This window comes from Orcinus orca, chromosome 1 (assembly GCF_937001465.1).
Source record: "Orcinus orca chromosome 1, mOrcOrc1.1, whole genome shotgun sequence".
Lineage (NCBI taxonomy): Eukaryota > Metazoa > Chordata > Mammalia > Artiodactyla > Delphinidae > Orcinus > Orcinus orca.
Genome location: NC_064559.1, coordinates 41,349,721 through 41,372,539, shown reverse-complemented (window position 1 = coordinate 41,372,539; position 22,819 = coordinate 41,349,721). Strand labels below are relative to the sequence as shown.

General features: G+C 35.3%; 1 protein-coding gene across 2 annotated transcripts in view; it reads left to right on the top strand.

Moving 5' to 3' along the window:
• Nucleotides 1-22,819, top strand: part of INTS7 (integrator complex subunit 7) — a 112,165-nt gene that overhangs the window by 30,122 nt on the left and 59,224 nt on the right. For both annotated transcript variants that reach the window (XM_033438069.2, XM_004275273.4), the window contains 5 exons: nucleotides 1,429-1,628; nucleotides 2,109-2,231; nucleotides 16,784-16,901; nucleotides 19,030-19,164; nucleotides 22,540-22,637. In XM_033438069.2, coding sequence (XP_033293960.1) covers nucleotides 1,429-1,628; nucleotides 2,109-2,231; nucleotides 16,784-16,901; nucleotides 19,030-19,164; nucleotides 22,540-22,637 — 674 coding nt within the window. The remainder of the gene's footprint in view (nucleotides 1-1,428; nucleotides 1,629-2,108; nucleotides 2,232-16,783; nucleotides 16,902-19,029; nucleotides 19,165-22,539; nucleotides 22,638-22,819) is intronic.

The following is a 22,819-nucleotide window of genomic DNA, read 5'->3' as shown; positions in this document are numbered from 1 at the left end:
GAGGTAATGGGATACACATATCTGAAGTTCAGGGAGCAGGGAGGCGAGGGGGAGGCAGTCTTTAAAAGCATACAGCTGGTGGGGTTCCCTGGTGGCGCAGTGGTTGAGAGTCCACCTGCTGATGCAGGGGACACGGGTTCGTGCCCCGGTCCTGGAAGATCCCACATGCCGCGGAGCGGCTGGGCCTGTGAGCTATGGCCGCTGAGCCTGCGTGTCCGGAGCCTGTGCTCCGCAACAGGAGAGGCCACAGCGGTGAGAGGCCCGCGTACCACAAAAAAAAAAAAAAAAGCATATAGCTGGTAATAGAAGCCATGGGTTTATATAAGCTCAAGCTCACTCAGGGAAAGTACATAGGGTAAGAAGATAATATATTACCAAGCCCAAGGAATACCAAAAGTTAAAGTGTGGATAAAGAGGAGAATACAAAGAGATTGAGAAAGGAAAAAAAACAGGAAGAGTGTGAAAAAGCAGAAGCTATTGAGAAGGAGTTTCAAAGATAGACTGGTCATTCAAATGCATTCAGTACCTTAAGGATCAAAACAATAATAACATAAGCCTGATATGATCCTGCAGAGAGAAAACCAGGGAGTAAATGCTCTGACCTTATTCTCCCTCCCATCTCCTGGGACACTCTGTTTTGGCTAAACTCAAAGAGAGGCCAAATAGTAAGGGACTTAGTTGATGTAAGCCACTGTTGGATGTTGAAATATTTATGTATTCACACTAACACTTACTTCACAGTGGCAAAACCAGTGATCAGCAGAGATAAATTAGCTTTTGACCTATGTGTAGTATATTATGATGACAGTTTTTTGTTCACTGTCACCTCAAAGCCATGTTGTAGAAGAAAAGACTTTTTTGTTTATGTAGCTCCAATGTTGACAGGAACAGATGCTTTGGAATTAATCCTCATGGAGTTCCAGCTTTGTATACTGTAAAGAAAGGCATTGCTACACAAAGTTCAGAGAGTTTCAAAACTGCTTCATACACAGTCTGTTCACATCCTGATTTTGACTTAGAATTGAAGGAAATAATTAAAATTGTAAATATAATCAAATAATCACCATTGAGTTTGTACATATACGTGTGTATATGTATACATGTATGTGTATATCTTTTAGTATCCTTTGGGAAGAAACAGGCAGCAAATATGACTGCTTTCTACTGTGCCTTTTAAGGGCATTTTCTACTATCAGCATGTAGTTTAATAAGCACCCACAACTTAATGTTAAGATACATACTTTTGAAAAAAAACTATTGAACTTGTTGATTATCTCTAGTATATAATTATCTTTAATGTTATAACCATAATACTCATATACTATTTGTTTTTAAATGGTCATTTTGCTAATTGAATCAGACCTTTTAACTGTGAACTGTTATCCAGGATGATGATCAGAAATCTCTAAGCATTCTTTCTGTATCTAGGTCTAGCCACGCCAGTCGACTTGAAGCTGAAGTTGATCCCCATCCTGCAGCACATGCACCATGATGCAATATTGGCATCCAGTGCTCGTGAGCTCTTACAACAGCTAGTCACATCCTACCCTTCCAACAAAATGGTGATTGTTTCTTTGCACACCTTTACTCTGCTTGCAGCTTCATCCTTGGTTGATACGCCTAAGCAGGTAATGTCAATTTTCTTTAACTGCCTTTTCAATAAACTTGCATATTAAGTATACGATAAAAAATAAGTAACCCATAAGTTTTGATAACATTAAGATCCCTTTCTCTGATAAAGATCAGAGAAGGTTTCATTTCCTTTTGCTTGCTTTTTTCCTCTGTTCATAGTGCTAATTCTTAGGAGCCTTGAGAGAAATGAGGGGGAGGTGGGGGTACGTGGCAGAGCATAGAGTTGGCGGGGAAAAAAAAGGGAAGAATTGAGTGTTTGAGGCCAGGTCTTGTGCTGGAACCTTGCAAGTTAAATGATAGTATATTTCTATACAAGAGGAGAAAGAGGTCCAAACATGGGCACATAGCGAATAAATGACAGGGCTGTAATTTGAAATGAGCCCTGTCTCAAATGTAAGTTTCACTAACTTACACTGCATCCCTAATGATAATTTCAGTGACAGTATCATTCATGGAGTGACTTATTTCTTTTGTAGATTCAACTTCTATTGCAGTATTTGAAGAATGACCCCAGGAAAGCAGTGAAGAGACTTGCTATTCAAGATCTGAAATTACTTGCCAGTAAAACACCACATACTTGGAGTAGGGAAAACATTCAGGTATGCAGAACTTTGAACATTAATATTTTATATAGAAAAATAATATAGCATTATAATAGAGCATATTGTTTTGCTTTACATTTTTATATTGGGTTGGCCAAAAGGTTTGTTTGGCTTTTTCTGTAAGATGGCTCTAGTGGCACTTAGTTGTGTTTAACTTCATTCAAAACAATTTTGTTAGATTGTATGTGACAGCTGTCATATCAGCATACATTTAATACAAGACTTATCAAAATTGGTGAATTTTTGTGTAGCCATTTTAATATTGAAGATGGAAGAAAAAAAGCAACATTTTTGACCTATTATGCTTTATTATTTCAAGAAAGGTAAAAATGCAAAAAAAGATTTGTGCAGTGTATGGAGAAGGTGCTGTCACTAACTGAACATGTCAAAAATGGTTTGTGAGGTTTTGTGCTGGAGATTTCTCGCTGGACGTTGCTCCACGGTTGGATACCCCAGTTGAAGTTGATAGCCATCAAATCGAGATATTAATTGAGAACAATCAACATTATACCCCACAGAAGATAGCTGACATACTCAGAATATCCAGTCAAGCATTGAAAATCATTTACACCAGCTTGGTTATGTTAATCGCTTTGATGTTTGGGTTCCACATAAGTTATATTTCCACATGCAATTCTCTACTTAAACGTAACAAAAACGTTCTGTTATTAAAACAAATTGTGTATACATATAGCTGATTTCACTTTGTTATACAGCAGAAACTAACACAACATTGTAAAGCAATTACACTACAATAAAGATGTTAAAAAAAAAATTGTGACAGGCGATGAAAAGTGGATACTGTACAATAATGTGGAACGGAAGAGATCGTGAGGCAAGCGAAATGAACCACCACCAACCACACCAAAGGCCGGTCTTCATCCAGAGAAGGTGATGTGTATATGGTGGGATTGGAAGGGAGTCCTCTATTATGAGCACCTTCCGGAAAACCAAAGGATTAATTGCAACAAGTACTACTCCCAATTAGACCAACTGAAAGTAGCACTCGACGAAAAGTGTCTAGAATTAGTCAGTAGACTAATCTTTCATCAGGATAATGCAAGACAGAATGTTTCTTTGATGACCAGGCGAAAACTGTTACAGCTTGGCTGGGAAGTTCTGATTCATCTGCCTTATTCACCAGACAATGCACCTTCGGATTTCCATTTATTTTGGTCTTTACAAAATTCTCTTAATGGAAAAAATTTCAATTTCCTGGAAGACTGTAAAAGGCACCTGGAACAGTTCTTTGCTCAAAAAGATAAAAAGTTTTGGGAAGATGGAATTATGAAGTTGCCTAAAAAATGACAGAAGGTAGTGGCACAAAAGGGTGAATATGTTGTTCAGTAAAGTTTTTGGTGGAAATGAAAAAAGTGTCTTTTAGTTTTACTTACAAACCAAAGGCACTTTTTGGCCAACCCAATATTATCTTTGTCTTTTTCTAAGTGTTTCAATCTAAAAAATTTCCAAGAGCATTGTTGATATTGGTGGCAGAAGTTAGAAGTGGCAAAGTAAATATATAAAACTTCTTTCTTTTTTTCCCTTTTTTTTCCAGTTTTATTGAGATAAAATTGACAGAGCATTGTATAAGTTTTAGGTATACAGTGTAATGATTCGACTTACATCATGAAATTATTACACAATAAGTTTAGTGAACATCCATCATCTCATAGATACAAAATTAAAGAATTTAAAAAATATTTTTTTGTGTGATAAGAACTCTTAGGATTTACTTTCTTAACAACTTTCATACATAACCTAACAACAGTGTTAATTATATTTATCATGCTATACATTACATTCCTGGTACTTATTTATCTTATAACTGGAAGTTTGTGCCTTTTGGCTGCTTTCATCCAACTACCCCGTGCCTCTGGTAACCACAAATCTGATCTCTTTTTCTATGAGTTTGTTTGTATGTTTGTTTGTTTGTGTGCTTGCTTTTGAAGTATAACTGAGCTGCAACACTGTGTTAGTTCCTGTTACACAACATAGTAATCTTTTTCTATACATTTCAAAATGATCACCATGATAAGTCTAGTTATGCTGTGTCACCATTCAAAGATATTACTTAGTTATTGAAAAATTTACATCCTTTAATGTTTAGGTTTGTTTTAGTGAATTAGACTTGCCTCTCAGTTTCTTTTTAATTGTCCCATAGCAGCACCAAGGCTAATTGAGAAGCCCACTTAAATTGTTTATTTTATTCTTGTTTCCTTTACTCAATTTAGGGAGAACAGTTTTGGTGCTGACTGTATTTATTAGAGAAAGGTACTGGATGGGGAACTTAGCGAACTGTATTTCTCCTTTTCACACAGAGGAAAAGACATTCTTAAGTTTTCTTTTGTAAATACAAGAACAGATTTCAATCTCTAGACTTTTAATGTGTCATCTTTTATAGCATTTCCTAGGTTAAATTAATGTTTTATATTAATTTTTTCTCAAAGTGGAACCCTATTTGTTTGCCCATTACTGATGACAGATGCACCACTTTTAAAAAAATGCTGCTTAAAGTGAAATGGAAAATTGTCAGAAATAAATCTTACTTTCATGGATTTTATTATCTCTTGGTATGATCATAGCTACAGTGTAACAAAAACCTTTGAATTTCAGATTATGAAAACTGAGCTGCTGTGTTTTTTTGTTTGTTTGCAATTTTCTAAACATGTTTTGGTATATTATGATTGATAGTCACAAATACCCCAAGACATAAGGACAGTAATTAGTATTTGCACTTAATAGATGAGCAAATTAGGGTTCAGAGAGACTTAATATGCTTAAGAGAGCTTCTTAAGAGGACTTAATTAAGAATTAAGAGAGCTCTGTCCTCTTGTGTTTTTTTCTACTAAACATATTATCCAAGAAGAGAATGTGCTCAGTCATTTTAGGGAACCAAACCAAGTGAGAGCACTGTATTATTCTATCTCATTTCTTTCCTTATTTTGAGATAAATCACACATACAAAAAAGTATGTACAGTGTATATTTAATAGTTTAAATAATAATTGTAAATCAAAACCCATGTAACCACCATCCAGCTAGAAAGAGAACACTGCAAAATCACAGAACCCTGCTTCCTTCTCTCACATCATTCTCCCTGATCAGAGCCTTAATACCCACCCAATGGAAACCACTGTTTTGACCTTTGTGATAATCATTTCTTTGCTCTTTATAGTTTTACCATCTATATATATGCCTCCCTAAAAATATTTAGTTTTGTTTGTTTTTACTTCTTTTGCTCAACATTATACTGATGAGACTCATTCATGTGGTTGCATGTTTTTTTCCTTTAATTGATATACAGTTGTCCCTTGACATCTTTGGGGGCTTGGTTCCAGTACCCCCTGCTGAATACCAAAATCCTCAGATGCTCAAGTTCCTTGTATAAAATAGTAGTTTTTGCATATAACCTATGTATATCCTCCTATATACTTTAAATCATCTTTAGATTACTTACAATACCTAATACAATGTAAATATTATGTAAGTAGTTATAAATAAAATGTAAATGCAGTGTAAATAGTTACCCTTGCCATGCTCTGAAATGGTTAAGAGCTATGACATAAGAATTTTCTGTCTTCTGAGGGTATAGCTTTAAAAGTGCCATAAGTCCATCTGAACCTGGAACTTCTTCCAGGGATAGAGTTTTGAGAATATTTCTAATTACTTACATGGTTATTGCCCTATCAAAGTTTTCTACCTCTTGAATCAGTTTTGATAATTTGTTTTCCATTTAATTTATTTTGCAGATTCATGAGTATCAGTATAAAGAACCTTTATAATTTTTAGTATCTCTGTGTTTAAAATTTTATCTTTATTTTATTCTTACTGTTGTGTTTATGTTCCCCTTTTCTTGCCAGAAGCATGGCTTTCTTGTGCCTTTCAAGTGGTTGGTACATTTATTTTTATTCTTCTGTTTAATAATGAAAGCACTTAAGGCTATTAATTTTCCTCTTAGTGCAGGTTGGCCACATTCCATAAATTACAACTTTCAGTGTTCCCATTGCCATTAATTTGAAATGCACTTTTTCTTTTTAATAAATTTATTTATTTTTTGGCTGTGTTGGGTCTTCGTTGCTGTGCGTGGACTTTCTCTAGTTGCGGCGAGCGGGGGCTACTCTTCGTTGCAGTGCGGGGGCTTCTCATTGCGGTGGCTTCTCTTGTTGCGGAGCACGGGCTCTAGGTGCGTGGGCTTCAGTAGTTGCAGCACATGGGCTCAGTAGTTGTGGCTCGCGGGCTCTAGAGCGCAGGCTCAGTAGTTGTGGCACACGGGCTTAGTTGCTCCGCGGCATATGGGATCTTCCCAGCCAGGGCTTGAACCCATGTCTCCTGCATTGGCAGGAGGATTCTTAACCACTGTGCCACCAGGGAAGTCCCTGAAATGCACTTTTTAAGTCAGATTTTGTGGTATAATTTATTTACAGAAACTTTTCTAGGTACACAGTTCTAGATACGCAGTTCAAATTTTAATAGATGTATACAGTTGTGTAACTACCACCACAATTGTGATATAGAACATTTTCAAATCACTCCAGAGTTCCTTCAGGCCCCTCTAGTCAGTCTTTCCCCTAACCCCTGACTAGTACTGAACTGATTTCTATCCCTATAATTTTGCCTTTCCAAAATATAAATGGAAGCATACAATATGTAGCCTTTTGGGTATGGCTTCTTTTGCTTAACATAATGCTTAGCATAATTCATCCATGTTGTTACATGAAGCAGTAGTTTGTTCCATTTTACTGCTGAGTAGTATCCCAGTATATGGACCATAGTTCATTTATCCGTTGACAGCTTCATGGACATTTGAATTGTTTCCAGTTTTTTGTGTGTTTTTTTCTATTATAAATAAAGCTTTTATTGTACAGATCTTTGTAGGACATTTCTTGGGTAAAAACCTAGGAGTAGAATTGTTGGGTTGTGTGGTAAATGTATGTTTAACTTTGTAAGAAACTGCCAAACTGTTTTCTATAACGGCTGTACCATTTTACATACTCAGCGGCAATGTATGAGTTGTAGTTCTTTATCCTTGCTAGCACTTTTTATTGTATGGCTTTGTAATTTTAGTCTTTTGAATAGTTGTGTAGTGGTATCCACCAGCATCGTATAGGCTTGTCATCCAGATCTCTTCTTTAGTGAAATGCCTGCTCTAATCTTTTATGCTGCTTTTTTTTTTTTAGGTTTTCTTCTTGTTACTGAGCTCCTTATATATTCCAGATACAAATACTTTTATCAGATGTGTATTTTGCAGATATTTTCTGCCAGTATGTGCCTTGAATACAGTATCTTTTGAAGAACAGAAGTTTTTTTGTTTCGATGAAATATAGTTTATCAATTTTTTTTTTCCTTTTGGGGTTGTATTTTTGTTTTTTGTCTAGGAAGTTTTGTTTTGTTTTGTTTTGTTTTTTGCGGTACACGGGCCTCTCACTGTTGTGGCCTCTCCCGTTGCGGAGCAAGAGGCTCCGGACACACAGGCTCAGTGGCCATGGCCCACGGGCCTAGCCGCTCTGCAGCATGTGGGATCTTCCCGGACCGGGGCACGAACCCGTGTCCCCTGCGTCAGCAGGTGGACTCTCAACCACTGTGCCACCAGGGAAGCCCCTATCTAGAAAGTCTTTATCTAACCCAAAGTCTCAAAGATTTTCTCATATATTTTCTTCTAGAAGTTTTATAGTTTTAACTTTTATATTTAGCTCTATGTAATCCATTTTGAGTTGACTGTTGTATATGGTGCAAGGTAAGAATGGAGGTGTGTTTGGATAGCCAGGTGTTCCAGCACCATTTGTTAAAAAGACTATCCTTTCTCTGTGAATTACCTTAGCATCTTTGTTGAAAATGAGTTGACCTTATCTATATAGGTCTATTTCTGGATTCTGTTCTGTTCCTTTGGTCCGTGTATCTGTTCTTAAGCCAATAGCACACAATTTTGATTTCTGTAGCTTGGAATTCTGTAAGTCTTGGCATCAGGTAGTGTGAGTCCTCTACCTTTGTATTTATTTTGGATGTTCTAGGTCCTTTTCCTTTCCATACAAAATTTCAAACCAATTTGTCAGTTTCTACAAAAAAGTCTGCTAGGATTTTGATTGGTATTTGCATCTATAGATCAATTTGGAAAGAATTGACATCTTAATAGTATTGAGTTTTCTAATCTATGAACATGGCGTATCTCTCCATTTATTTAGATCTTCCTCAATTTCTCATCAGTGGTTTTTAGTTTTCAGCATACAAATTTTGCGCATATTCTGTGAGATATTCCTAGGTGTTTCATGGTTTTTGGTTGCAGAATCATCCCTTTGTATCACATCTGCTGATTCAGCCAACCACCAATGACTCAAAGAAGTATTCCAAAAAAAATCCCAGGAAGTCCCAAAAAGCAAAACTTGAATTTGCCACCTGCCAGCAATTATTTACATAGCATTTACATTGTGTTAGGTATTATAAGTAATCTAGAGATGATTTAAAGTATGTGGGAGGATGTGCATATGCAATTTATATGCAAATACTACACTAGTAGTATTTGAGCATCTGTAGATTTTGGTATCTGCAGCCAGGAGTGGGGGGTCCTGGAACCCCTGCGGATACTGAGGGGCGACTGTATTGTAAATGATTTTGTTCTTTTAGTTTCCATGAGAGCAGTTTTGATTTCCTCTTTGACCATGGAATTAGTTTAAATAATATTTTTATCCCCTTTTTTCTTATTCTTCTTTTATCCCATTTATTAAGATGTAACTGACATACATCACATATATAAGTTTAAGCATAATGGTTTGACTTACAGATATTATGAAATGATTAACACTGTTTAGTTAGCATCCATCATCTCACATAGATAAAAAGAAGAACACGAAAAAAATTTTTTTTGCTTATGATGAGAACTCTTAAGATTTACTGTAACAATTTTCCTATATGTCATACAGCGTGTTAACTACAGTCATCATGTTGTGCATTACATCCCTAGTACTTATTTTTCTTATAACTGGAAGTTTCTGTTTTTGACGTGATAAGGTTTTTATATTTGTAGATGGAATTTTTGTTGTTGCTAACCTTTTGTTATTCCTAATTTTAAGGTTTCCTTGTGGCGCAGTGTAGGATCATTTTTTGTAAACAGTTCGTAGAATTTGAAAAGACGGTATATTTTCTATATAATGTAATATATATATTAAGTAATACAGATAAATATATAATATATATATGTGTTAATATATATTTCAGTATTAAACTGTATGAAATCTTATTGATACTACTCAAGTATACTATATCTTAAATTAGTTTCTCTTTTTGATCTGTGAAGTTTTGATATTCATTAGCTTCTCATGCCAATTTATATGTAACCATTTTAATTTAAAAATCTTAATGCTATCTTGTTCCACAGATAGAACTTTTATTAGTGTAAAAGAATCCTCTCTCCTATTTAAAGCTGTTTTGGCCTCAAGTTCTTTATGTAATATTAATATTGCCTCTTGTTTATTTTTCTTTCCACATATCTATCAGGTCTTTGCCAATTTTGTTATCCTCAACCTTTCTCTGTCATTTAGGTTTGATTCTTATAAATAGCATATAATTAGATTTACCTCTTTAGACTTAATCTGAGTCTTTTTTAGTAGTGTAATTTATTTACATTTATCGATGTAACTGAGTTTTTGTACTTTTATAAACAGTCTTATTTTAGACTGTTTACAATGTGTCCTTTTTTGTTTCCTTTGTTTCATTACTTTGTTATTTTGATCAAGTTTTCACTGTTCCTTTATTCTCTAGTGAACTAAAAAGATTTTAGCATGGTAATTAAGCATTATTCTTACTTTACCTACCTCTATATTTTATATATTAATATAAGAACTTGTGTATCTCTATTAAGAATGAAAAGTATGGTGGTTGAAATATTGCAAATTTTAGCAGGCTTAAATTCTCCTCTTTTCTACTCCCCTTCATTCCCTCCTCCCCCTGTATGTTGTTAAAATAATCTGAAATTTAATTACAAGTTACTTTTTTTATACTACGCAGTTATCGTGTGAAATCTTTTTTATAATATTTGCATTGAACTTCACAACCACATTAATGGTTACTTAAGTGTTAACTGTTTTGTTGATTTCACAGCTTACGAGTATTTCTTCAATATACCACATCTTCCCTGAAGTTTTTTGTTCTGATTTATCTTTATCTTTCTTGTGGCTTTTTTCTTTAGTTCTTTTTAATCGAAAATACATGTTATTAAATATTTGTCTTTCCCACAAAGAATTTTTTCCCACTGTGCCTGAAATCTGAGCATATTGATTTTAATTAAATGGATGTGGTCAAATAATCATTTTTTCAAAGCCTGGGTGTATTTTTGAAAATATTGAAATAGAGCAGAAGAAAACAGTTCTAATGATTTAACCTTTACAAGGTAATAGCTTGTTGATTTCAAATTTAAATTTTACTCTGTCACCAAGAGTAATTATTTTTATTCAAGGTTTTCCTCCCTCCTTCTTTTCTTTCTTCATTCTTTCCTTTCTTCCTCTCAGCCAGTCTTATCACTGCTGATTGATTTTTGAGTTTTGGTATTCCAGTTGCAAATTGTGTGCATTCTATTGCTATTTTTACGGGTGTGTTGGTAGGTATTATAATTTCCACCTGTAATCAGATATTCCAGGTTTAAAGGAAATACTTTCGTTCCGAATGTCTTAAAAACCTGAAGGAAGGAAGGGCCTAAATCAAGGCCCAAGTATAGCGTATTATTGTTAAGGTAGTCAAAAACAAATAATTTCATAGGAACAAAAATATTTTTTCATGTGTTTGTATTTCTCTTTGGATTTTTTTTGTATGTCTTGCTATAATATCCATTTGTGTTGATCAGTATTAATAGTTTACACTATTCTGGTGTTATTGTCTTATCTGAAGAGGTTGATTTATTCAACCTGTCTGTTACACAGCAAAAGATTATTTGTTCTGGGTATTCTCAAAGGCGTAATTTTATTTTTGACTTGATCTCTCCGAAGATTTCTGATTATATCTTACCTGATCCTAGGAGAAATGACAAGTTAAACATGAGAATTAGCTCTTTTAATAATCTTTTTCTTTTTGTAGTTAGTACAATGGAGACATAGAAAATTTAGAGGTATTATGTCTCTGGCAGAGTACTTTTGTTTATTTATTTTTCGTGGAAGTATGGTTGACATACAATATTATATTAGTTTCAGGTGTATAACTTAGTGATTCAATATTTAAATACATTATGAAATGATCACCACAATAAATCTAGTAACCATTTGTCCTCATACAGAGTTACTACAGTATTATTCACCATGTTTCTTATGCTGCACATCATATGCCGTGACTTATATGACTGAAAGTTTGTACCTCTTAATCCCCTTCACAGAGTACTTTTAACATGACATTTTTCTTTATTTTGAAGATTATCAACTTTTTGCCATGCTTTTCTGGAACACATCCCTGGTGGCCAGTCCCATTCTAGAGTAGAGGAGAAGCCCCCATTTAGGAGCTGACCCAGAAAACAGTAATTCAGGACAGAGCCTCAGTTGAGCAGTGAGTTAAACCAGCCTGGAGAGAGAAATTCAGACCAAATAGTCAGTGACAGTAACAGTGGTGGTGTGTGAGAAAGGGGGCTCCATTTCAAGAGTTAGATATTTCCTTTTTGAAAAATGGTCCTGGTAAGAACAATTTTGTAATAGGTAACATCCTTGAAACAGAAACTTGAACCATATTTCATCGTTGAAATATGACTGATGTGCTATTTCTGGGGAACTTTGATGTGCTCCGTTAAGCTTACTACATTAAATTAATGGACCTTTAAACCAATATGTAGTTACAGAGAGCATTTTAGATATCCAATACTGTGCAAAGTGACAGAAATGAGAAGATAACACTGTAGATAATTTTATAGATTTTCTAACACTTTGTTCAATTTTTTAAATGGTAAATCTTTTCTTCTTTAAAATTATTAATATCATCTTATGTAACATGTCGCAACCTTCTTGATTATCCCAAAAGGCTAAATATCTGTTATACATAGAGCACTTTATAAGACATAATTTTGAATATGTGTAAATACAGGACATAACCTATGGGGCTATTTGGTTAATAATTTTATTCCCAAGTACAAACTAACAGTACAAGGCAGAACAATTTAGGCAGTAAAAAGTGGATAAATGGAAGTAGCCTATGTATTTAAATAAATAAATTAAAACTGTAATATTACCTAATGGCAATGACTTTTTTTTTCTTTTGTAAAAAAGCTTTCTTTTGAACTTCAAAAATAACATCTATATCTGCTTTTACATCTTCATTCCCTACTCTTTCTTTAACACACTTGTTTATAGGTCTGTTTCCTTATTACTTTGCTTAGTTACTTAAAAGATCACCAGTGTTCTTCTTAATGCTAAATCCAGAACCTTTTTCTGCCTTTATCATCTTTTCTTTTGATACATTGGACACTGTCAGCCTTCCCCTTCTTCGGTCCTTATCTGTCCTCACTCTTCCCACTCTCTGAACTGCACCTTCTCTGGATTCTTCATTCCCCCTTTTCCTCAGAGTTGAATCTTTGAGTTGAATTCAGTCTAAGCTCTTTCTTCCATTTCTTCTCTGCCAATCTGAGGGCTTCCTTTAGTATAAGCACATGCGTCCTCTAACAATCTAGTCCTCTTACCTGAGCTCAGTTGCTCTCCAGCATAGTAACTTGCAGAGGTTGTGAAGTGCTTTGACTCTCAGTAGCTGTTTAATCTTACAGACAATAGATGTCACCGCCCGCCTTTTATTTTAAACTTCACTTCCTTTCTTTGCCAATATATTCATGTGTCAAAATTCAAATGCTACAAAAGGCTATATAGTAAAATATTTCCCACTTTTCTGCCATCTACTCAGCTCCTTTACCCATTGGTAACCAGTGTCTAATTTTTTATATGTTTTTCCAGGGATGTATAAATTCTGTATAAATCTTTACCCCCATTTTACAGACAAAGAAGTTGAGACTCAAAGATTTCAGTAATTGGTGCAGATCACAGCGATGGTGAGCGGCAAAGCCAGAATTCTAATGAGAGTGTTCCAGTTAAAAATCTGCGACATCTCAGATTCCAAATGCCTGGTGGATATTTCCTCTTGGACTTCATACCTCTTCCTGTTTTCTGTTGTTACTCAAAAATTAGTTTATCCGCATAAATTCTCAGTCTTTGTAAATGGAACCAACATTCTCTGGTCATCAGTTTTGAAATTTTATAATAATAATTGAATCCTTCTTGTTCATTCCCTCATATACAGTCTCCTTCAAAATGTCTCTCGTATTTATACTCTCCATTCCTGCCACTGAGTTCTAGTTCAGGCCATCACCAATCACCACCTGCTTGGATTACTGCCATAAGCTACAGGATGGCTCCTTACCTCTCAACTTTCTTTAACTTGTTCTGTTTACCATTGCCAGAATAATCTTCCCAACACTTTAGATGACGTTATTCCTCTCCAGTGGCTTCCTTTTTCCTTTCTCATCCTGTTTACATTACTCTGCCTAACATTCAAGGCCCTCTATAATCTGGCCTAATCTTCCCTAATCAATATTTCTCTCTCTTAGCCTTCATCCCTTTTGGATATATCTCCTCTTACCGCAAATAAACACTTCATATTCTGGCCTTATTGCCCCAGTTCTTGTTTGTATCACATAGACTGTCTTCCCTTCCATTACCAAAAACTACTTTGTGTTTCAAGTCCATTTCCATGCCTTCCACAGTAATGTTTGCTGCTGCTGCTATTTTTGTTATTAACTAAGTTTTTCTTTCAGTTGAAAAAGTATACATGCACGTGATAAAAATTAAACAGAGTTCATAGGTGTGCAGTGAGCAAAATATAAGTGTCTTCCATCTCTTCCCTCTGGTCTCCTCTGTAGAGGTGATCACTATTACTAGTTTCTTAGGTATCCTTCCTGAATTTTTTCATCCACACACAAGCATGTGTATGTCCCATCTTTTTTCTGTACAAATGCAAATATACTCTATGCATGTTAAGAACTTTTTGTCACTTAAGAATGCATCTGGGGGGGGCTTCCCTGGTGGCGCAGTGGTTAAGAACCCACCTGCCATTTCAGGGGACACGGGTTTGAGCCCTGGTCCCGGAGGATCCCACATGCCACGGAGCAACTAGGCCCGAGCGCCACAACTGCTGAGCCTGCGCTCTAGAGCCCGCAAGCCACAACTACTGAACCCGAGTGCCACAGCTGCTGAGGCTCATGCGCCTAGAGCCCATGCTCCACAACAAGAGAAGCTGCCAGAATGAGAAGCCCGCGCACCGCAATGAAGAGTGGCCCCCGCTCACTGCAACGAGAGAAGAGCCTGCACACAGCAATGAAGACCCAACGCAGCCAAAAATACAATAAATTAAAAAAAAAAAGAATGCATCTTGGGGAACATCTCATATTAGCACATAAATCTACTTCATTCTTTTACCAGCTGTGTGGTACTGTCTCTTTATTCCCAGTCCCCCACTGATGGACGTTAGAGTTGTTTCCAGTATTTTTGTTGTTGCCATTTACATTGCTCCATTGACGAGTTTGTTAAAAAAAGTTGCCTTTGTGAACATAAATTTCTAAAAGAGGAATTTGGGGGCTCAGTGATATATATATATAAAATTTTTTATCTTGCCAATTACCCATCAATGAGATTTACACCCTTTTAGCTTTCTATCAGCAGTGTGTGAGTGCCTATTTCCCCCATGCTGTTTTCAGTGTTATGTATTATTAAACTTTAATCTTGGCCAATCAGATTGGTGAAAGCAACTCATTTTAATTTAAATTTTTCAAATTATCAGTGAGGTTTAAAACATCTTATATTTTAAAAACATTTATATAAATTCTGTGAACTACTGATTTTTCTTTTGGGCTGCTTGCCTATTTATTACTAAGAACTTTTTATATATTAAGATTATTGGGCCTTTGTTGATCTTACATGATATAAATTTTTTTCCCCAATTTTGGCACTTATCTTTTCACTTTTTCTTTTCCCATGTTAAATCTTAGTGCTTTTTACAGTTTTGTTTTTTATTTGCCATAAAAAGGAAACAAGAATCAAGTTTTATTTTATTCAGATGACTGGCCAGTTGCCCTTGAACTGTGTATTGAATAGTCTCTGATTTGAAATGCCATTATCATATATTAAATTCTGTGTGTATTTGAATCTATTTCTGGGACCAGTTCTCTTTTGATTTCTGTCCACAAGTAGGAAAAACTTATCTTATTACTATAGATTATATTTTAATATTTGGTAAGGCTTGTTTTGTTTGTCCTTATACTTTGTCAGAATTTTCTGCATATTTTCTGATTTGTAAACAGGTTATCTAAGTTCTCCCCTCCCCCCAAGATTCTGTTGATATTTTTATTGGGGTCATATTAAATTTATTGTTTAACCCTTTCCGAAATTTTATTTTATTGAAGAATGTTTTCTTTCTTTTTTTTTAAAATTTCTTATTTTTTTGGCCACGCCGTGCAGCCTGCGGATCTTAGTTCCCCAACCAGGGATCAGTCCCACACCCCCTGCAGTGGAAGCGCAGAGTCTTAACCACTGGACCGCCAGGGAAGTCCCTGAAATTTTATTTTTAATTGTTCCCCTAGTCTTTCAATTTTGCTCATTTTCTGAAACTTTGTCTTTGTGAGAGAATGGAAGTTGGTTTAATTTAACAGGACAGTTATTTGACCATTTACATTACATGCAGTAATGTTATAGAGTCCTAAGAGTAACTATACAGGATGAGCCAAGACGCACTGTACTAGGAACACATATTCAAGGTTAACTACAGTGAAAAAAAAAACTAGCATCTTGATTTTGGTAATACTTTAGATCACCTTAAGTCAAGAGTAGAGTAAAAAAAAAAAAAAAAAAAGAGTAGAGTAAATGACCTGAAATGGAGGAGGATAGATAGATAGCTCACTTACTTATTAGCTAGATAGAATGCTACACTCTCTACTATTTAAAAAAAAAAATATATATATATATATATATATATATACACACACACACACACACACACACACATATATACATATGAACTAATATCTGTCGCGTAAGCAAAATATATTGGAGGTTCTGCTTGTGAGGACTAAATAGGGCATAATTCATAGTGATCTTAATAAAGTCATTCATGATGACTTTTTTTTTAATAAACTTTATTTTTTAGAACAGGTATAGATCTACAGAAAAATGGAGACTGTAGTACAGAGGACTCCCACATACCCACATCCAGTTTCCCCAATTATTGATATTTTACATGAGTATGGTATATTTGTTACACTCAGTGAACCTATATTGGTACATTATTATTATTAACCAAAGCTCATACTCCGTTCTGATTTCTTTAGTTTTTACCCAGTGTCTTTTTTTTGTTCAGATCCCATGTAGGATACAACGTTATATTTAGCTAATGTGTCTCCTAAGGTTCCTCTTGGCTGTGGCAGTTTGAAGTTTTTTATCATGGAAAAAAAGATATAATTTTTCTAAAAAGCTAGAAAATTTAAAACGAGTAGACAGTTTTAAGGTATACTGATGTTTTAACTTCTGTATTCCTTTCTCTTCTGCATTTCAGGCACTCTGTGAATGTGCCCTCCAGACTCCTTATGACAGCTTGAAACTTGGAATGTTGTCTGTTCTTTCCACGCTGTCAGGGACCATCGCCGTCAAACATTACTTCAGCATAGCTTCAGGTAAAGAGAAGAAAGGAGATAATATATGGATGACATGCTAATCCTTTATTCATGTTGATATTTCAAGTCGTTTCCTCTGTAAAGCTTTAAATCAGGAAAGGTTTCAATTTCATATGGTTGTATGTTAGGAATTTCTTTGAAAATGATTTCTTAACTAATTCCTAAGATAATAAATTTGATCTTAACTCAAGGCTATAGTTTTTCTCAGTTTGCCCTTTTTTGCATTATATGTGGATGAAACAATATTTTTTAGGGTGCTTAAAATGGCTGGTTTGCTTTTGTATGTCTCTGACTTAAAATGCCCTTTGGATTTAAGTGTATTTCAAAGGCCAAGCGGTGGTGAATTTTAAAAGCAAATGTCATGTGCTTCCTTTTAGGCATATGTTATCCTTCTGGAAAATGATTAAAATAAAACTTTACCCCAGTTCAATAATGCTTTCCTAGTTGCCTGTTTAATATGATTTAACTCCAAAATGCGTTTGTTAATGCCCTGTGAGGAGCTTGCTTACATAACAGACTTAAGGCTAAAGTTTTTTGTTGTTTTATAGTCTTGGAATGATGCACAAGAAATATAACATTAAGTGGATGAGGAAGACTTTTCTCTTACTAACTTTCTACCTTTTTCTGCTATTGGTTGAACCTTTTGAACCCTGTGAATTTATCTTAGTAAATTGTTTCTAAGTAAAAAAATTGAAAATAATAATTTTATTCCAAAAACAATTGACATAGAAAAATGCTCACAAATATTATATTTTAAAGGTAGAAATTGGAAGTATCTACTTATTCTGATTATATATGAATTTTTAAATTGTATTGGTGTGCATGGGGGAAAAAGATGTTTTAAAGTATTCCCGAAAGTTAATAATAAGGTCATGCTGGTTTGTGGGTTTGGGGATGATTTTTGTTTTTTTCTTTGGGTTTTTCCCCAAGTTTTCTATAATATCTTGATGAGAAAAAAAAGGAAAAAAGTAAGTTCCAAAACATGTTTGTAAATTTATAGATGAGTCTGCATTGTCCGTATCACGTGGGCAAGAAAAAGAATGGAGGAAATTACAATTTCCATGGTTTTGTAAAGAGAACTCATAGGTTCATCTTTCAAATGTTTTGCCTATTTAAAAAGCACTGAGGTTTTACCTAAGCTAGTACTTTTATGTCAAGCTGGATATCAATAAGGTGACCATATGTCCCACACTGCCTGAGATAGTCTTGGTTTATGCCTGTTGTTATTTATGATAGTGTCCTTTTCAAACATCACAAAATATGATCACCCTTAGTGTAAAAGATTGCAGTTGATAGGAATCATGGAAAAATCAGCAGGGGAAAGGAAGACAGGAATGAGAGACCCCGCTGAGAAGTTGAATGAGCTTTAATCTCCTGATTATTCCTGAAGCTCACTCACTTATAACTGAGAGCTTCTCTACTATAAATAAAAACATTCACGACATAAACCTTATGTTACAGAATTTCAGGTGTGACTTTTAAAAGTTACTGCAACTATAGGATAGAACTTAACATGTAAAGCACAAGGCCAATGCATAACTAACAGGTCTTATGACCTCCATGGCAAGATGCTTAAAATCTTTAGGCTTCAGTTTCTTCTGTAAAAATAGGTTGTTGAATCAGATGATCCCCAGGTCCTTTCTAGCTCTAAAATAATAAATTCTTATATAAACCTTTTGCAGTATAACTGTGCCAGCAATTGAAGTGGGAACAGCAAACTTAAAACTTTTGTTTCTCTCCTCTCTTGAATGTAAGGTTTTATTTGACAAGAAGACTTGTAATGACTCCATTTTAATGAGAGACTATTTGAATGCCCAAGATACAATCTATAGTTGTTTTGGCTTTTGCTGTATTCTTTAGTCAGTTTTTATTAATATTTTTGTGGGAAAGTATATTGATTTTAGATTTTAATCATTACAAAACTATTAGCATATACTTATTCTAGGTACCTTGACAGGAGAAAAAGAAGTGGTGATGTATATTGATCATGGGGTAGAGGCAGAAAATTTTGTTGAAATTTATTGTTAGAGATTTTCTCTTGAAAATGATAAAAATGAACCTATAAAATGAACTGCTTTTGAACTCTATGAATGAATTAAATCTGTACTACTTTTCTCTTCTTGTTTAGGAAATGTGGGTTCTTCCCCTAGATCCTCTGATTTAGTCAAATTAGCCCAAGAGTGCTGTTACCATAATAACAGGGGCATTGCAGCTCATGGAGTGAGAGTCCTAACTAATATTACTGTCTCTTGTCAAGAAAAAGGTAAGTTTGATTAAGACTGATATTATGTATAAACTTTTAGATTGGAGTTTCACCAGAATCCTGTGTGTATTTGGTTTTTTAATCCCTTATTATTTTTAGCCTGTGTGCTTTTATCTATTGGTTGCCTCCTCCTGAATGTTCTTCGGGCAGATTTCCTCAAGACTGCTTAATCCTTGGGGGAAAAAAAAATGAGGGGGCTTCCCTTGTGGCGCAGAGGTTGAGAATCCGCCTGCCAATGCAGGGGACATGGGTTCAAGCCCTGGTTCGGGAAGATCCCATGTGCCGCGGAGCAACTAAGCCGTACGCCACAACTACTGAGCCTGTGCTCTAGAGCCCGCAAGCCACAACTACTGAGCCCACGTGCCTAGAGCCCGTGCTCCGCAACAAGAGAAGCCACCGCAATGAGAAGCCCACGCACCGCAACGAAGAGTAGCCCCCGCTTGCCACAATTAGAGAAAGCCCGCCCAGTGAAGACCCAACACAGCCAAAAATAAATAAATATATTAAAAAAAAAAAAATGAGGACTTTAGGATTGGGATTGCGGAATTGAAAGGTTTTATGGAGCATTGCCCGTTTCCTCCCATTGCTTACCTTTGCTTATAACTATCCAGTGGCATCAGTTTGTTCACCTGTAAAAAAAAAACCTAGAAAATTTAGGGGAAAAAAACCATATGAAGTTATCGAGTGGCTTAAATAACAGACAGTTTCACCTAGGGGGCAAATGAATTAACAGAGCAATGCAAATTAAATTTTCATGGAGTTTATCTCTAGGTATCTATAGCATTAAATGATTTGCACAATCAAGAAGGATGTGCATAGAAAATAATGCATATATTTTATTGTATTCCTAACGTCTTTTGACCCAAACATTTAAAGAAGTTCATGCTGGTGTTCAAAAACAGGAAGTGCATTTTGGATGTTTCATCTGTTTCAGTGCTTATTTTGATCTTTGTTAAGAATCAGCAGTCCCTCTTATCCCCACCAGGCTTCAGCATTGCTTGTTACTAGTGCCTTTGTTTTCCTAGCAACCTGACCTTCACTAGACATTGTTTGCCAAGCCCCTATTAGTTATTTGAATAACTAATCTTGTTTTATTTTTCCATAGTAATAAGTATTTTCTACCATTTAACACAGCAAATTGCTGTATGTCCTCAAAGCTGACATATTCATTTATTTATTTATTCATTCATTCATTTATTTTTGGCTGCATTGGGTCTTCATTGCTGTGTGCAGGCTTTCTGTAGTTGCAGCGAGTGGGGGCTACTCGTCATTGTGGTGCTCGAGCTTTTCATTGCGTTGGCTTCTCTTATTGTGGAGCACAGGCTCTAGGCGTGCAGGCTTCAGTAGTTGTGGCATGTGAGCTCAGTAGTTGTGGCTCATGGGCTCTGAGCACAGGCTCAGTAGTTGTGGCACACAGGCTTAGTTGCTCCGTGGCATGTGGGATTTTCTCGGACCAGGGCTCAAACCTGTGTCCCTGCATTGGCAGGCAGATTCTTAACCACTGCGTCACCAGGGAAGTCCCAAAGCTGACATACATTAACCTAAATGTGGTTAAGTAATTTATTCAGAACTTTCTAGAAACTTTAGAGAAATTGTAGCCCAAAGGTAGTGAAAAGATGGTATAGTACTGCTATTACATGAGACATCTAAAGGGTTCATTTCTTTATGATCTGACTTAAAACATTTATAAGATTAAGTGGGGTCTTGATTATTTCCTAAAAGTAGTTCCACTTGCATGAGAAAGTTGCATCCTAGGTGAAAATGGACCTGCATAATTTATGTCTTGTTTGGAAGATTGACACATGCTACATGGTTTGCTAGTTTTTTCCCTAGCTAAGCTGGTGACACTGTTTCAGTTAGGCTTTATTTATACCTTTGTGGCTTTAGATCTTGGTTTATTGTATGTGTGTGTGTGTTTTAAAAAATATTAGTTTCATGTGTACAACCTAATGATTCAATATTTGTATATATTGTGAAATGATCACCACAATAAATCTAGTTAATATTCGTCACCATACATTGTCATTGTAAAGTTTTTTTTTCTTGTGATGAGAACTTTTAGGATCTACTCTCCTGACAACTTTCAGATATGCAGTAGAGTATTACTGACTATAGTCACCATGGTTTACATTACATTCCCATAACTTACTCATTTTATAACTGGAAGTTTGCACCTTTCCACCCCCTTCACCCATTTTGCCCACCCCCAACCTCCTACCCCCCACTTCTGGCAACCACCAGTCTGTTCTCTGTATCTATGAGCTTGGTGTTTGTTTGTTTGTTCTAGATTCCACATTTAAGTGAGATCATACAGTATTTGGTTTTCTGTGTCTAATTTATTTCACTTAGCATAATGCCTTCAAGGTCCATCCATGGTCACAAATGACAGGATTTCCTTCTTTTATAAAAAATGGCTAAATAATATTCCATTGTGTGTGTGTGTGTGTGTATGTATATATGTGTATATATATATATATATATACACATATATACATACACACATACATAACACATTTTCTTTATTCATACATCAGTGGACATTTAGGTTGTTTCTATATCTTGGCTAGTGTAAATAATGCTGCAATAAACATGGGAGTACACATATCTTTTTGAGTTAATGTTTTTGTCTTCTTCAGATGCATACTCAAAAGTGGAATTGCTGGATCATATAATAGTTCTATTTTTAATTTTTTGAGGAACCTTCATACTGTTTTCTGTTGCGGCTGCACCAATTTATATTCCCACCAACAATGCACAAGGGTTTCCTTTTCTTTACATCCTTGCCAACACTTGTTATTTCCTATCTTTTTTATAATAACCATTTTAAAAGGTGTGAGATGATCCCTCATTGTGATTTTGATTTGCATTTCCCTAATAATTAGTGATGTTGAACATCTTTTCCTGTACCTGTTGCCTATCTGTATGTCGTCTTTGGAAAGAAGTCTATTCAGACTCTCTGCCCATTTTTTAATCAGATTGAGTTATTGTGCTGTTGAGTTGTATGAGTTCTTAATATATTTTAAATATTAACAACTGCTTATCAGATATATGATTTGCAAATATTTTCTCCCATTCAGCAGCTCGCCTTTTCACTTTGTTAATGGTTTTCTTGGCTGTGCAGAAGCTTTTCGGCTTGATACAATGTATATATTTTTATAATCTTCAATAAGGTAGTGCTACAAGTCTAAAGATAGCCTTTGCATTTTATAAGTAATGCCACATGCACTTTTTCAGGAAGGTTAGCTTTATGCATTGAAGTATTTCCTATATTTTAGATTCCTTAATGTTTTCTTCTTCTAAGTGTGTGTGTGTGTGTGTGTGTGCATTTAATCTTCTCTACTTGACCGCTAAAAACAATTAGTGTTTTTCCTATAGACCTTTTGGCACTGGAACAAGATGCTGTCTTTGGCCTGGAATCCCTTCTGGTACTTTGTAGTGAAGATGATAGCCCAGGTGCTCAAGCCACTTTAAAGGTGAAAACATCAGTTATTTTAATATAATGCCTGTCTTCATTGCCTAAAGTGTGGATTGGCAATCTCTTTGTAAAGGTTCAGATAGTAAATATTTTAAGTTTTGCAGACAGTGCACTCTTTGTCACAACTGCTCAGTCTACTATTGCAGAAAAAAAGTAGCCATGGACAATGTGGTTTTTTTT